Genomic DNA, 12,926 nt, shown 5'->3' with positions numbered 1-12,926 from the left:
AAATTTTATCTATTTAGTTATCTATCTATCGCTCTATCTACTCTATCCACCTTGTTTTGTTTTTTTTTGGGGGGGGGATAAGCCCACCCGGGCACAGGTTACTAACCCACATTGGGGCCTGGGGGGTAATAATAATAATAATAATAATAATAACACGGTAATAATAATAATAATAATAATAATAACACGGTAATAATAATAATAATAATAATAATAATAATAATAATAATAATAATAATAATAACGAAAAAAAAATCAAAAGTGCGATACATTATGCAGGGGTATGTAAAGTACAGTATGTTTTCTTGCCAGTGGTAAGAGAAACAATTGAGACCCTGCAATTGTGTTTAAATGAGGCAGAAAGATAGATCAGCAACCTGGGACTTGGTCACAATTTTCGTGATGCCATATGGCAGCAGGGTCTACCATTAGACAACACATTATGCTTCCTATATCTTTCCAGACGGTAGTACCTCCCTGTTTGGTAGCTGCCTATTATCTATCTATCTATCTATCTATCTATCTATCTATCTATCTATCCATCCATCTATCTATCTAGGGTCACTCACCCCTCCATTGACTAAGCCATAACACTGCCCACACATTGCATTATTAAATGCTATTACGTCTTGCGGCCAGTGACCCTTACCCGGTCTATTGTTGGTGTATTGTTGGTGTATGTTGGTGTATGATAGTGTTTGTTCATGTATGTTAGTGTATTGTTGGTGTATGATGGTTTATTGTTGGTGTATGTTGGCGTATGTTGGTGTATGTTGGTGTATTGTTGGTGTATGTTAGTATATGTTGGTGTATGTTGGTATATTGTTGGTGTATGATGGTGTATGATGGTGTAGTGTTGATGAATGTTGGTGTATTGTTGGTGTATGTTGGTGTATTGTTGGTGTATGTTAGTGTATGTTGGAGGTATTGTTGGTGTATTGTTGGTGTATGTTGGAGGTATTGTTGGTGTATTGTTGGTGTATGTCGGTGTATTGTTGGTGAATGTCGGTGTATGTTGGGTTTTAAGGTGTAGAAGCTGTCACCAACACAATAACCACAATAAACACCCAATGTTTAAGGTTAAGAAGCATAACACATACACACAAACACACACATGCGCGTTCAATACCCACATACGCTAACTCAAGCTCAGCGTTGCCAAGTATTGATCTTCACCTTGCTACTACTAACCTTGGCTGCCTTGGCAACTCTGCTTAGATACACATTCCTGTCCATCCCTCCCTCCCTATATCCCTTCCCTCCCACACTACCTCCCTCCCTCCCTCCCTCACTATCTCCTTCCCTCAGTTCCTCCCTCCCTCACTCACCACCTCCCTCACTCACTACCTCCCTCCCTCCATCTTTCTTTCCTTCAATTCCTCCTTTCACTCTTTCCGTCCAACTCTACTTCCCTCCCTCCCTTACATTCCAATCTAAGAATATCCACTTTCATTCCTTCCAGTCAATCTCTCTCTCTCTCGTATTTTTTGTAATTTATGTATTTTTGTAGTCTATATAAAGTAACTTTATCTTGTATTACTAACAATAGTTGTGATGCAGATTGCAGTTGTATGAGAGATTACATACGTTGATTTGGGTCTGTAGGGGTATCGAGATATTAATGTTGTCTAGCACTCAGGATGGAAGGAAACTCTAATGTGGTTTTCTTATATAATATATATAAGTTATATGATAGACAGTCTGGTGCTGGAGATGCCGTGTGGTGGGGAGCAGCTCAGTAGAAGACGTTCGGTGAGTATCGTGTTGAAGGAGGTAGATGTGCAGGAGCTTCGTTAGAGAAGGTGTTGCCTGTTGCTGGCCTCCTGGTTGAATGAAATGTTAACAGCGTGGAGCTTGCTGGAGGAGATGTTGCTTGTTCAGGAAAATGGGCAGAATGAGAGTTGGTTGGTGAGGAAGCTCAGAGAAGGACATGCTCGCTGGCGGGAGCGAGGACCGCCAGGCAGGCGGAGGAGAGGCGAGGGTCGCCAGGCAGCGGCAGAGGAGGAGGTGTTGCTTGTTCAAGAAGATTGGTCAGACTGAATCTCAAGGGAGAGACAGAGCTTATATACACCCAGCAGCAGCCGCCAGTCCTCTATGAGTCATGTTGGGAAAACCCGAGAAGTAGCCGGTGACTAGTTCCGTTGCTAAGATACGGTAACATCTGGGGACAGCTCTCGCTTGGTTGCTAGGGGAGGCGGCACATTGGAATGCGATACGCAGTTTGTAGGGGAGACGTCCACTACAATACTCCCCCTCCCCTCCAGGCGGTGTAGGAGACTTGTTGTTTGTAGAGTTGCTTAGCACATGTGAGGAAGACCGGGCGGTGCATGCCTCATGTGAGACAACGGCGATGGCGTGATGAGCCGATCGCTGAAATACAACTGTCTAGATACACACTATCTGTGGGAGAAGGGAGAAAAAGGGTGTGTGGAGGCGATGATTGGTGTTCTTCCCTCACGACAGGTACAGGGTCGTCAGATGCGCCTGCTGGGGTGTGTGTGGGCCTGGGTCAGGAGCAGGGGCTGTGTCAGCAGAAGCGGATGAGGGCTCGTGACAGCAGCTGGGTCCACGACAGCAGCAGGGTGCAGGACATTAGCAGGGAGTACCTGAGGGAGAAAAGAGGGGTGTGTGTGGGTCTGGATTCAGGAACAGAGGCCGCGTCAGGGGTTACTGCTGGGCCGGGGTCGGCGTCTGAGGAAGGACGGGTGTGCTGGGGTCGTCAGAATGTGGTGCGTGAGGCAGGAAGAGGAGCCGGTGTCTGCTTGAAGACTGGGAGCGTGATCAGTGTCTCCTCCATCCTGTGTGAGTGCTAATCTCCGGGAGTCACCATTGTAGGGGTATCGAGATATTAAAGTTGTCTAGCACTCAGGATGGAAGGAAACTCTAATGTGGTTTTCTTATATAATATATATAAGTTATATGATAGACAGTCTGGTGCTGGAGATGCCGTGTGGTGGGGAGCAGCTCAGTAGAAGACGTTCGGGAGTATCGTGTTGAAGGAGGTAGATGTGCAGGAGCTTCGTTAGAGAAGGTGTTGCCTGTTGCTGGCCTCCAGGTTGAATGAAATGTTAACAGCGTGGAGCTTGCTGGAGGAGATGTTGCTTGTTCAGGAAAATGGGCAGAATGAGAGTTGGTTGGTGAGGAAGCTCAGAGAAGGACATGCTCGCTGGCGGGAGCGAGGACCGCCAGGCAGGAGGAGGAGAGGCGAGGGTCGCCAGGCAGCGGCAGAGGAGGAGGTGTTGCTTGTTCAAGAAGATTGGTCAGACTGAATCTCAAGGGAGAGACAGAGCTTATATACACCCAGCAGCAGCCGCCAGTCCTCTATGAGTCATGTTGGGAAAACCCGAGAAGTAGCCGGTGACTAGTTTCGTTGCTAAGATATGGTAACATCTGGGGACAGCTCTCGCTTGGTTGCTGGGGAGGCGGCACATTGGAATGCGATACGCAGTTTGTAGGGGAGACGTCCACTACAGGTCCTTTTCTTGACATAAAGCGTTATATTAATACATTATGTTGTGTATATACGGTGTTGTATTATTACAGGTACAGTATACACAAACTCGTAGGTGTTGCTCAGAACTGCACTTTATTTATAAATTCAGTGCAAAATACATACACAAATACGTTGGAAAATACATCTTTATACATACAGAAATACATAATATTTTAGTTTCTACACATAGGAATATCCATATCACTTTTATTTAATACATCTACATAATATTTTAGGTGTTCTACATATAGGAGTACTATAATAATATCACATATAGTTAATACTGTTACGGAAACTGAGCAATCAAGAAGGCAAGTGTCTTAAGTTACTTTACTTTAACTTTTACTTTTATCTTAATCTCAAAATATAAATGATTTCTTTACCTGTTTGTGTTTAGGGACTTTTTGACGGAAATTATTTAATTATAATACCTTTTAATACTCATGCCCAATTACGTAACAAATAACAATCTGTTTGTATTTTGAACTTTTCTATTAAATAAATTTCACTGTAGGTTTAGTTATTATCTTACTACTTGGCTTAATTGAATATTTGACACCACTCATGGTTGACATAACACCCAACACATTATAAATAGTGGGGCGACGGAAAAATATGCAAGAGATTTTATATAATTTTCTTGAAACAAAATCAACACAAAACACATAAAAAAGGGTGAAAAATAATGTACTCAGCTGTACTTATACATGGTGTACATGTTACAAATAGCTGGCCAGTAGATTCCGCGGTGCATAGATAGTGTAGGTAACAGTTCCTCAATCTTCACGACACAGTAAGCAGGGAGAACAAGCGGCCGAGGTGAGGGGAGTATGACTGTCCTGGAACAACCCCAGAGTTAGGGTAGACGTCACCTGTCATAGATGACGCTCCCAAAAGCAGGCGATGGTTTTACACCAATTAGCAGCCATCTCATAACTCGTGTGCCCACTAGTTGACTGCAGGTTAACTAGTGGTTTGGGTAGTATGAAGTAAGTCATGTAGATAAAGGTGACAATGCAGTGTATATACATGGATGAGTAACCCTTCTCTGTTACAATACAGTACATAGATATACATAATATTTTTTTAACTCTGTTTACATCAGATGAATCCCGCCCACTTTTAGCACTAATGTAATTAAAAGAAATTGATTGGTGGTGGTTGCTAAGTTATAAACGTGCCACATCAATAAATTTAGTCATTCTCTTTTTCAGCATTTTACGTAATATATACAATATTTTTAATAATTATATTATATAGAAGTTAATTAAATATAAGAAGCTGATAAATATCGATACATTGAATTTTAAAAGAAAATAGGACAGAATTTATTGACATGGCAAGTCTTCACCTAGCAACCAGGAGCCAATCATAATTTACGGTCTGCATCGGTTGTTAAGGACGCTATAAATAGGCGGAGCTTACATGATAATATAATACACAAAACTGTTTTCAAATGCTGCTAACTTGTATTACGACGTATTTAATGTTAATTTTAGTTAACATTAGTGTTAAAACTAATCTTGACTATCACAAAATATTAATATTAGTTCATACAATATAACACAAGACGACTATTATTGTTCTAAATGCTAAAATTAACACAATCACAACAGACACGAAGATTGAGTTAAAATATCTCTCCCTTGTGTTAAGAATCAACACAAAGTTATTAAATCGCAGAGAATGATTCCTTAGAGTTAGAATCACCCTATAAAGTTATAGAATAATTCCTTAAAGTAGTAAAATCACTTTATACATGTAGAGTCATTCTCAGACTTGTAGAATCACTCTTTTGGCTTATAGAATCATGGATCATGTTTATAGAATCATCCTTGAAGCTTGTATAATCATTCTTTATACTTATAATATCAAATTTCAGGCTTTTAGGATCGTGTATACTCGTAGAATCATTCTTCAAACTCATAGAGTCATTCTGTGTACTCATAGAACCATCTTTAGGATTTGTAGAATCTTTTTTGATATTAACATTGGCATCAGGACCTTCTGAGTCGGCCTTAACATTTCCAGAATCACCATTGATATGAAAATCACCATTGAGGACTTCTGAATCATCTCTCACATCTGTAGAATCACCATTAATATGAGAATCACCATTAAGGCCTTCTGATTCAACCTTCAAAGATGTAGAATCACCAATAAGGACTTCTGAATCAGTCTTAATACTTGTAGAATCACCATTAAGGACTTCTGAATCATCTCTGACAACTGTAGAATCACCATTATTATGAGACTCACCATTAAGGCCTTCTGATTCAACCTTCAAAGATGTAGAATCACCAGTAAGGACTTCTGAATCAGTCCTCACATCTGTAGAATCAGCCACCAGTTTTGTAGACTCAAGTTGATCATTAGAATCAATATTTATACCATCAGAATTACCACCCAGGCTTGTAGAATCTCCATTAACAATTGCAGAATCGACCCTGGTACCGTAAGAATCATTACTGGCTTTAAAATCGCCTTTGATAGTTGCTGAATCCACCCTAGTGCCACTAGAATCGATCTTATCACTAGAATCACCCTCGATAGTGCCAGAACCACCCCTGAGAGATGTAGAATCTATCCTGGTGTCATTAGAATGATTATTGTCGCTAGAATCTTCAATGACTTCTGTAAAATCATCCTTCACTGTTACTGAATCACCCTCATCAGTGCCAGAATCACCCTTGACAGTGCCAGAATCACCCTCGACAGTGCCAGAATCACCCTCGACAGTGCCAGAATCACCCTCTACAGTGCCAGAATCACCCTCGACAGTGCCAGAATCACCTCGACGGTGCCAGAATCACCCTCGACAGTGCCAGAATCACCCTCGACAGTGCCAGAATCACCCGACAGTGCCAGATTCACCATCGACAGTGCCAGAATCACCCTCGACAGTGCCAAAATCACCCTCGACAGTGCCAGAATCACCACGACAGTGCCAGAATCACCCTCGACAGTGCCAGAATTACCCTCGACAGTGCCAGAATCACCCTCGACAGTGCCAGAATCACCCTCGACAGTGCAGGATCACCCACGACAGTGCCAAATCACCCTTGACAGTGCCAGAATCACCCTCGACAGTGCCAGAATTACCCTCGACAGTGCCAGAATCACCCTCGACAGTGCTAAAATCACCCTCGACAGTGCCAGAATCACCCACGACAGTGCCAGAATCACCCTCGACAGTGCCAGAATCACCATCGATAGTGCCAGAATCACCCTCGACAGTGCCAGAATCACCATCGATAATGCCAGAATCACCCTGGACAGTGCCAGAAATACTCTCGATAGTACCAGAATCACCTTCGACATTTCCTGAATCACCCTTGAGAGATGCAGAATCTATCCAGGTGTCATTAGAATCATTCTTGTCGTTAGAATCTTCATTGACGTTAGTGGGATCATCTTTCACTGTTTCTGAATCCTCTTTGGTGCTACTGGAATCATTCTTGGTGTTAGAATCTTCAATAACACAACTAGAATCATGCTTAACAGTTACATAATCATCCCTGGTGTCATTAGAATCACCCATGATTTTTGTAGATACAATATTGGAGCCACAAGAATCATTCTTTATGCCTGGATCTTCATAGACATCAATAGAATCACTCTTAAATGCTTCAACATTCACTCTTTTGGCACTAGAATCTTCCTTGTCATTATCATTGACTTCTGTGGAATCATCCTTAACAGTAGGTGAATCCACCCTGGTACTATTAGAATCATCCTTAAGAGAAGAATCCACCCTGGTATCATGAGGATCACCCTTAACAGAAGTAGAATCCACAAGGTCAATAGAATCTTCCTTAACAGTCGCAGAACCCACCCTGGTATTATTAGAATCACCCTGGAGAGAAGAATCCACCCTGGTGTCATGAGGATCACCCTTAACAGTAACAGAAACCACCCTGGCGTCAATAGAATCACCCTTAATGGTCGAAAAATCCACAACGTCAACAGAATCCACCCTGATAATATTAAAATCACCCTTAAAAGTAGCAGAATCCACCCTGGAATCAATAGAATCACCCTTAACAGTAACAGAATCCACCCTGGTGTCAATAGAATCACCCTTAACAATAGCAGAATCCACTCTAGCGTTAATAGAATCACCCTCAACAGTCGCAGATTCCTCAACGTCAGCAGAATCCACCTTGATACTATTAGAATCACCCTTAACAGTAGCAGAATCCACCCCAATGACAATAGAATCATCCTTGTGACTAATATTCCCCTTGACAGCCATAGAATCGTCGATAGAATCTTTCTTAGCACTTGAAGCTCGTGTTGACATATCACTGCTGGATACTATATCACTGTCGCTCAACAAGTCACTGATGGACACTGCCATAGACCTCGCTGACTTGCTAGGGTTTCTCATTAGTGATTCTTGTGGTCTGGGAGATTCTTTTTGTGGGTTTGGTGTGTTCTTAAGGGCAGAATCACCATCTAGAGGGAGATAATTAGGTGTTAGAATCATTACCAGTACCTAAAGTCACCATACTTTAAACTTGTCTGCCTCTTAAATAATACTACATTAACAGGTAATGATAGACAGACAGATAAACAGACAGACATACAGAGGCAAACAAGTTATGACACAGACAAACAGACAGATAAGTTATGATACAGACAAACAAACAAAATTATGAGACAGGCAAACAGCCAATCAATGACAGACAGACAAGCTATGAGACAGACAGACAGATAAGTTATGATACAGACAAATAAGCAAAAATTATGAGACGAGCAAACAGCCAATCAATGACGAACAGACAAGCTATGAGACAGACAGACAGATAAGCAAACAGCCAATCTGACGACGACAAGCTATGCAGACAGACGATAAGTTTGTGTTTGGACAGAAACAGATCAATGACAGACAGAAAGCTATGAGACAGACGGGAATTATGATACGACAAATAAACAAAATTATGAGACAGGCAAACAGCCAATCAATGACAGACAGACAAGCTATGAGACAGACAGACAGAAAGTTTTTGGTTGTTGGGGGTTTGTGTGGGTGGGTTGGGGGTGTTTGTTTTTGGGGGGTTGGCAGACAGACAAGATTAAGGAAGTGTTAGGTTGTTTGAGCATGAGGTAGAATAAGCTGCGGAGTCTAATCTTCAGGTAGCACGATGATTAACGCTCTAAGGTTGACTTAACGTGTCGCATTTTTCAGTTGCGACATATTTCAGCGGATTATGTTCAAGTAGCACGCGCGTGTGTGTGTGTGTGTGAGTGTGTGTGTGTGTGTGTGTGTGTGTTTATATTCCTTCATACAATACACATTTACATAGACTATACAAACAAACTGATTTTTTTTCAGTACTTAGGAGTAATTTTACATTGTGTGATTCGTAACATAATTTGTGATGAAAAACAGTGATATAAAGTACTGTGTATACCACCGTGTTATACGATATGCACCAATCATATATACTGTACGTGCTGGGAGTATACTGTACGCATTATGTGAATTTTGTCCGCAGTTCTATTTCAATATTGATTAAATGTATACAGAGTCAGATTCATACACATTCCCGCAAGGCTCACACACATGTATGCATACGCTAGTCATGCTTACATCTGAATCACTATCTGGTATGTGAGGAATGCGCGCACACACACACACGTCATGGTATGCACAGTTTAAGATATACGCATATTTATATATACCGTGCATACATACAGTACATGTACAGTCGGGGTGAAAAGTCTTGAACACTTAACAGCATTTGGCATGTAAGTACCCGAAGATCTTAGGTATTAAGGAGAGTTTTATCCCATTTTGTGGTTCAGTCATAATATGTGATGACAAGTAGTGTTATTAGTATATCCCAATCATATATGTATAACTCAGAAGTAGATGCCAGATATTGCTCAGTGTTCAAGACTTTTGAACCCGACTGTACATTCAATACACTTGACAGTATATGTAGGAATAAGTACTCATACATACACACATACATTCATACATACATACTTGTGAAAGAGACCTAGGGGTACTTATAAGCCCGGACCTACGGCCTAGAAAACAGTGCGTTAATGTTCGAAATAAGGCAAACAGAGTATTGGGTTTTATATCTAGAAGTGTAAGTAATAAGAGTGCAGAGGTCTTATTGTAACTATATCTTGCGCTGGTCAGGCCGCACCTCGATTATGCGGTTCAGTTCTGGTGCCCTTATTATAGAATGGATATCAATTCACTAGAGTCGGTGCAGCGAAGACGACAAAATGATTCCGGACTTAGAAACCTTCCATATCATCAGGATAGGTTAAAGAAACTTAACTTGCATTCCTAGAAAGACGAAGAGTGCGGGGAGATATGATAGAAGGACAAGTGGGGTGAACGGAATCAATAAAGGGATATAGATAAAGTTCTTATAATATCAGAACAGACCTTTATTAAATGATTCAAGTTGGATAAGTTTAGGTTTAGGAGGGAGATAGGAAGAAACTGGTTCACAAATAGGGTGGTGGACGAGTGGAACAATCTTAGCAACTTTGTAGTAAGTGCTGGAACTCTGGAAAGTTTCAAAAGGAGGCTAGATAGATTCATGGATGATAGAGAGTGGTAGTAACTCTCGACAGGAGCTGCCATGCACAGGCCAACCGGCCTATTGCAGACTCCTTATTTTCTTATGTTCTTATGTTCTTATATGCTGATAACCACAAGGAAAAAGAAAACACGAAGTTCCCAAGCGCTTTCGTGTAATTCACATCTTCAGGGGTAAGTACAGACTAAGGAGAAGTACAAAACAAGGTGTATATATTCAGAGTAATGGCATGTACAAACTGGACAATTTTGTAATTAAGAAGATTTGTAACCAGGTGAGAAGGTTGGGTCACCTTACCCTCTGACCTGACTACCAACCGTTGAGGTGCTTTTTAAAGATTAGTAAGGTCATTACCTAATACCTGACCATTGTGGACCTGGTCTCACCCTCCTCTGTATATATACACCTTGTTTTGTAGTTCTCCTTAGTCTGTACTTACCCCTGAAGATGTGAATTACACGAAAGTGCTTGGGAACTTCGTGCTTTCTTTTTCCTTGTGGTTATCAGCATGTACCTGGATCACGCGCACCTACAGTGATTTACTTGCATACATACACACACACATACATACATACATACATACTGTACATACATACATACAATGTCACTAACCTCCACTTGTTGTTTCATGTTCCTCATTTTCTGAGGCTGTTTCCTCTCCTCCGTTTTCTTTGATTACTTCCGCTTGTTTCCCACTTTCTATCAATGCATCTTCTCCCGATTGGTCTACTGTAGTTTCCCCTTCGTTTTCTTTACCTGCTTCTTCTAATTCAGTACCTCCTGTTATTTCTTGCTCCTCATTTTCTACTGCTGTCTCCTGCTTCCCATTTGCTTTAGCAACTTCCTCTACATTTTCTATTGAATTGTCTTTTTCATATTTTGTGTCCCGTCCCCCGTTTTCTGTTAGTGAGAAGTTTAGGGATGACTTAAATTTTTCCTGTGTTGTATTTTTGTTCTTGAAGGAGGAGGGAGAGGAAGAAGGAGGAGAGAAGGAAACACTTGATATAATTGACCTAGCTGATGTTTCTCTCTTCATTCTTGTGTAAGTCACCCCTTCTAAGTTTCCATTTTCTTTCTTAATTAAAGGACCAAATTTTCCATTTTCTATCTTATTTAGGGGTACCAATGTTTCGTTTTCTATATTCTCATGTAGAGGATCAGATTCCCTGTTTTCTGTAGATGTTGTAGGTTTGGGGTTTTCGTTTTCTATGTCATTTGTTCTCTTTGAATTTTCATTTTCTTTGCTTATCGTGAGGCCAGACTCTTCATTTTCTGTGTTAGTTATATTGTCAGATTCTTCACTGTCTTTGCTGATATTTACATCGACAGAATTAAATATAGGGACACTATTATCCATTTTCTCTGTCTGTGTGTTATAGATATGTTCCCCAGTTTTCTCAGCAGTTCCTTCATCCCACACCTCGTTTTCTGTTGGCTGGGGAACTTTACCAGGGAGATCTATGCTATTAGTAGGGGAGGTTGGCCGAGTCGAGATATTGGACTTGGGTGAATTGGTTAATCTGGTTGATTTGGACTTGGTGGAAATGAGAGATTTGGTCGATTTGGACCTGGCCGAACCTGAAGACCTATTCGACCTAGATCCAGTCGAACCTGGTCGATCATTGGCATTCTGGGATGAGTTGAGAGCATCATTAAGAAGTGACCCAGGTTCGAGATTTTCTTCCATCTTACCATAGTTGTGAATGCCTGTAAGCTTTCCATCACTAATTGTCGAGACTCTTTCTTCCTCTTCCTCTTGCAAGTCCTTTAAGCTCCTCTGTCTCAAGGTAGTGCTCAATGGGTCACCCTCGAGGCCACTTGGAGTAAGGTTGGTCTCTTCTGGGACGGAGACGACACTTGTGGTACAACCCATCTTGAAGGCGGTAGATATTGCTGTCAATATTATTGGTCTGTTTGTTTGTGTATATCGGTTGACGATTGGCTGATGAATTCACTCCTTGTTTGTTTGGTTGGTTGTAGTTGTTTACATGTTTGATTCTTCACCTCGTAAACTTCAGTACATAGATTCGATGAGAAGTAATCCACCTTTTGTGACAGTTTCTACGTTACAACTGCAGGACTCGGGTTCGAAGACAATACTACACAGTTGTTTTTTCTTGGCTTTGTGAGACAGTTCTACCTTACAACACCAGTATACAGGTTCGTAAGCATCCGGTTAATACACGTTGTATTATCTGTATACAAACTGTTTATTTATAAAGAAATATACGTAATTCTTGGCGTTGTGGTTCAGAAGCGATTTCTAAACACCAATACACAAGTTCGACGATTCTTAACACATCAAATTATATATCTTGGGTTAATGGTACACTGGCTATACTTCCAAAAACGAATACAAGGCTTCGACAACTGTTAATTCACCTCTGAGCGTAGGAGAGCGGGAGGTAGTGTCTACCTAACCACGTGAGAGTGAGGGACAGTGTAAGTGAGATAGGCAGAGTCCGATATCCAATCTAGGCATGCGTGGTGCGTCTCTAAGAATTTATAGACTATGTTGACGGTAAGTAAGTAAGTAAGTAAGTAAGTAAGTAAGTAAGTAAGTAAGTAAGTAAGTAAGTAAGTAAGTATGTATGTATGTATGTATGTGTTCATGAACGCATGTGTACATACCTGAATTTAGTGATATCAATTTATAAACAAAAATAATAGTAAAAATACTAAATTACTTTCAAACTATATAACAAAATGACTCTTTTAATACTTTCAAACTACACAATTCACCCCTCATGTTCCCAGCATTCCAGTCTATTGATTCCCGATTGTAACGTCAAAGGAATGTAAGTAGCAAGTGTAGCTCAGTGTTAGTTAATGATTTTTTTTTATTATTGAACACTTAAATAAGG

General features: G+C 40.8%; 1 protein-coding gene across 1 annotated transcript; it reads right to left on the bottom strand.

The window, feature by feature from the left end:
- Window positions 1–5,246: 5,246 nt before the first annotated feature.
- On the bottom strand, window positions 5,247–12,487 carry LOC121869517 (dentin sialophosphoprotein-like). The gene is made up of 3 exons (XM_042370870.1): window positions 10,675–12,487; window positions 6,554–7,951; window positions 5,247–6,247 (listed from the first exon to the last, which is right to left on the bottom strand). The coding sequence occupies exons 1-3, from the start codon at window positions 11,933–11,935 to the stop codon at window positions 5,247–5,249; spliced, it is 3,660 nt and encodes a 1,219-aa protein (XP_042226804.1). The 5' UTR covers window positions 11,936–12,487.
- Between the last annotated feature and the right edge of the window lie 439 nt (window positions 12,488–12,926).

Source organism: Homarus americanus, unplaced genomic scaffold, assembly GCF_018991925.1.
Source record: "Homarus americanus isolate GMGI-L3 unplaced genomic scaffold, GMGI_Hamer_2.0 scaffold23578, whole genome shotgun sequence".
In the NCBI taxonomy this organism is placed as follows: Eukaryota; Metazoa; Arthropoda; class Malacostraca; order Decapoda; family Nephropidae; genus Homarus; species Homarus americanus.
This window is presented reverse-complemented; position numbering and strand designations above follow the sequence as displayed.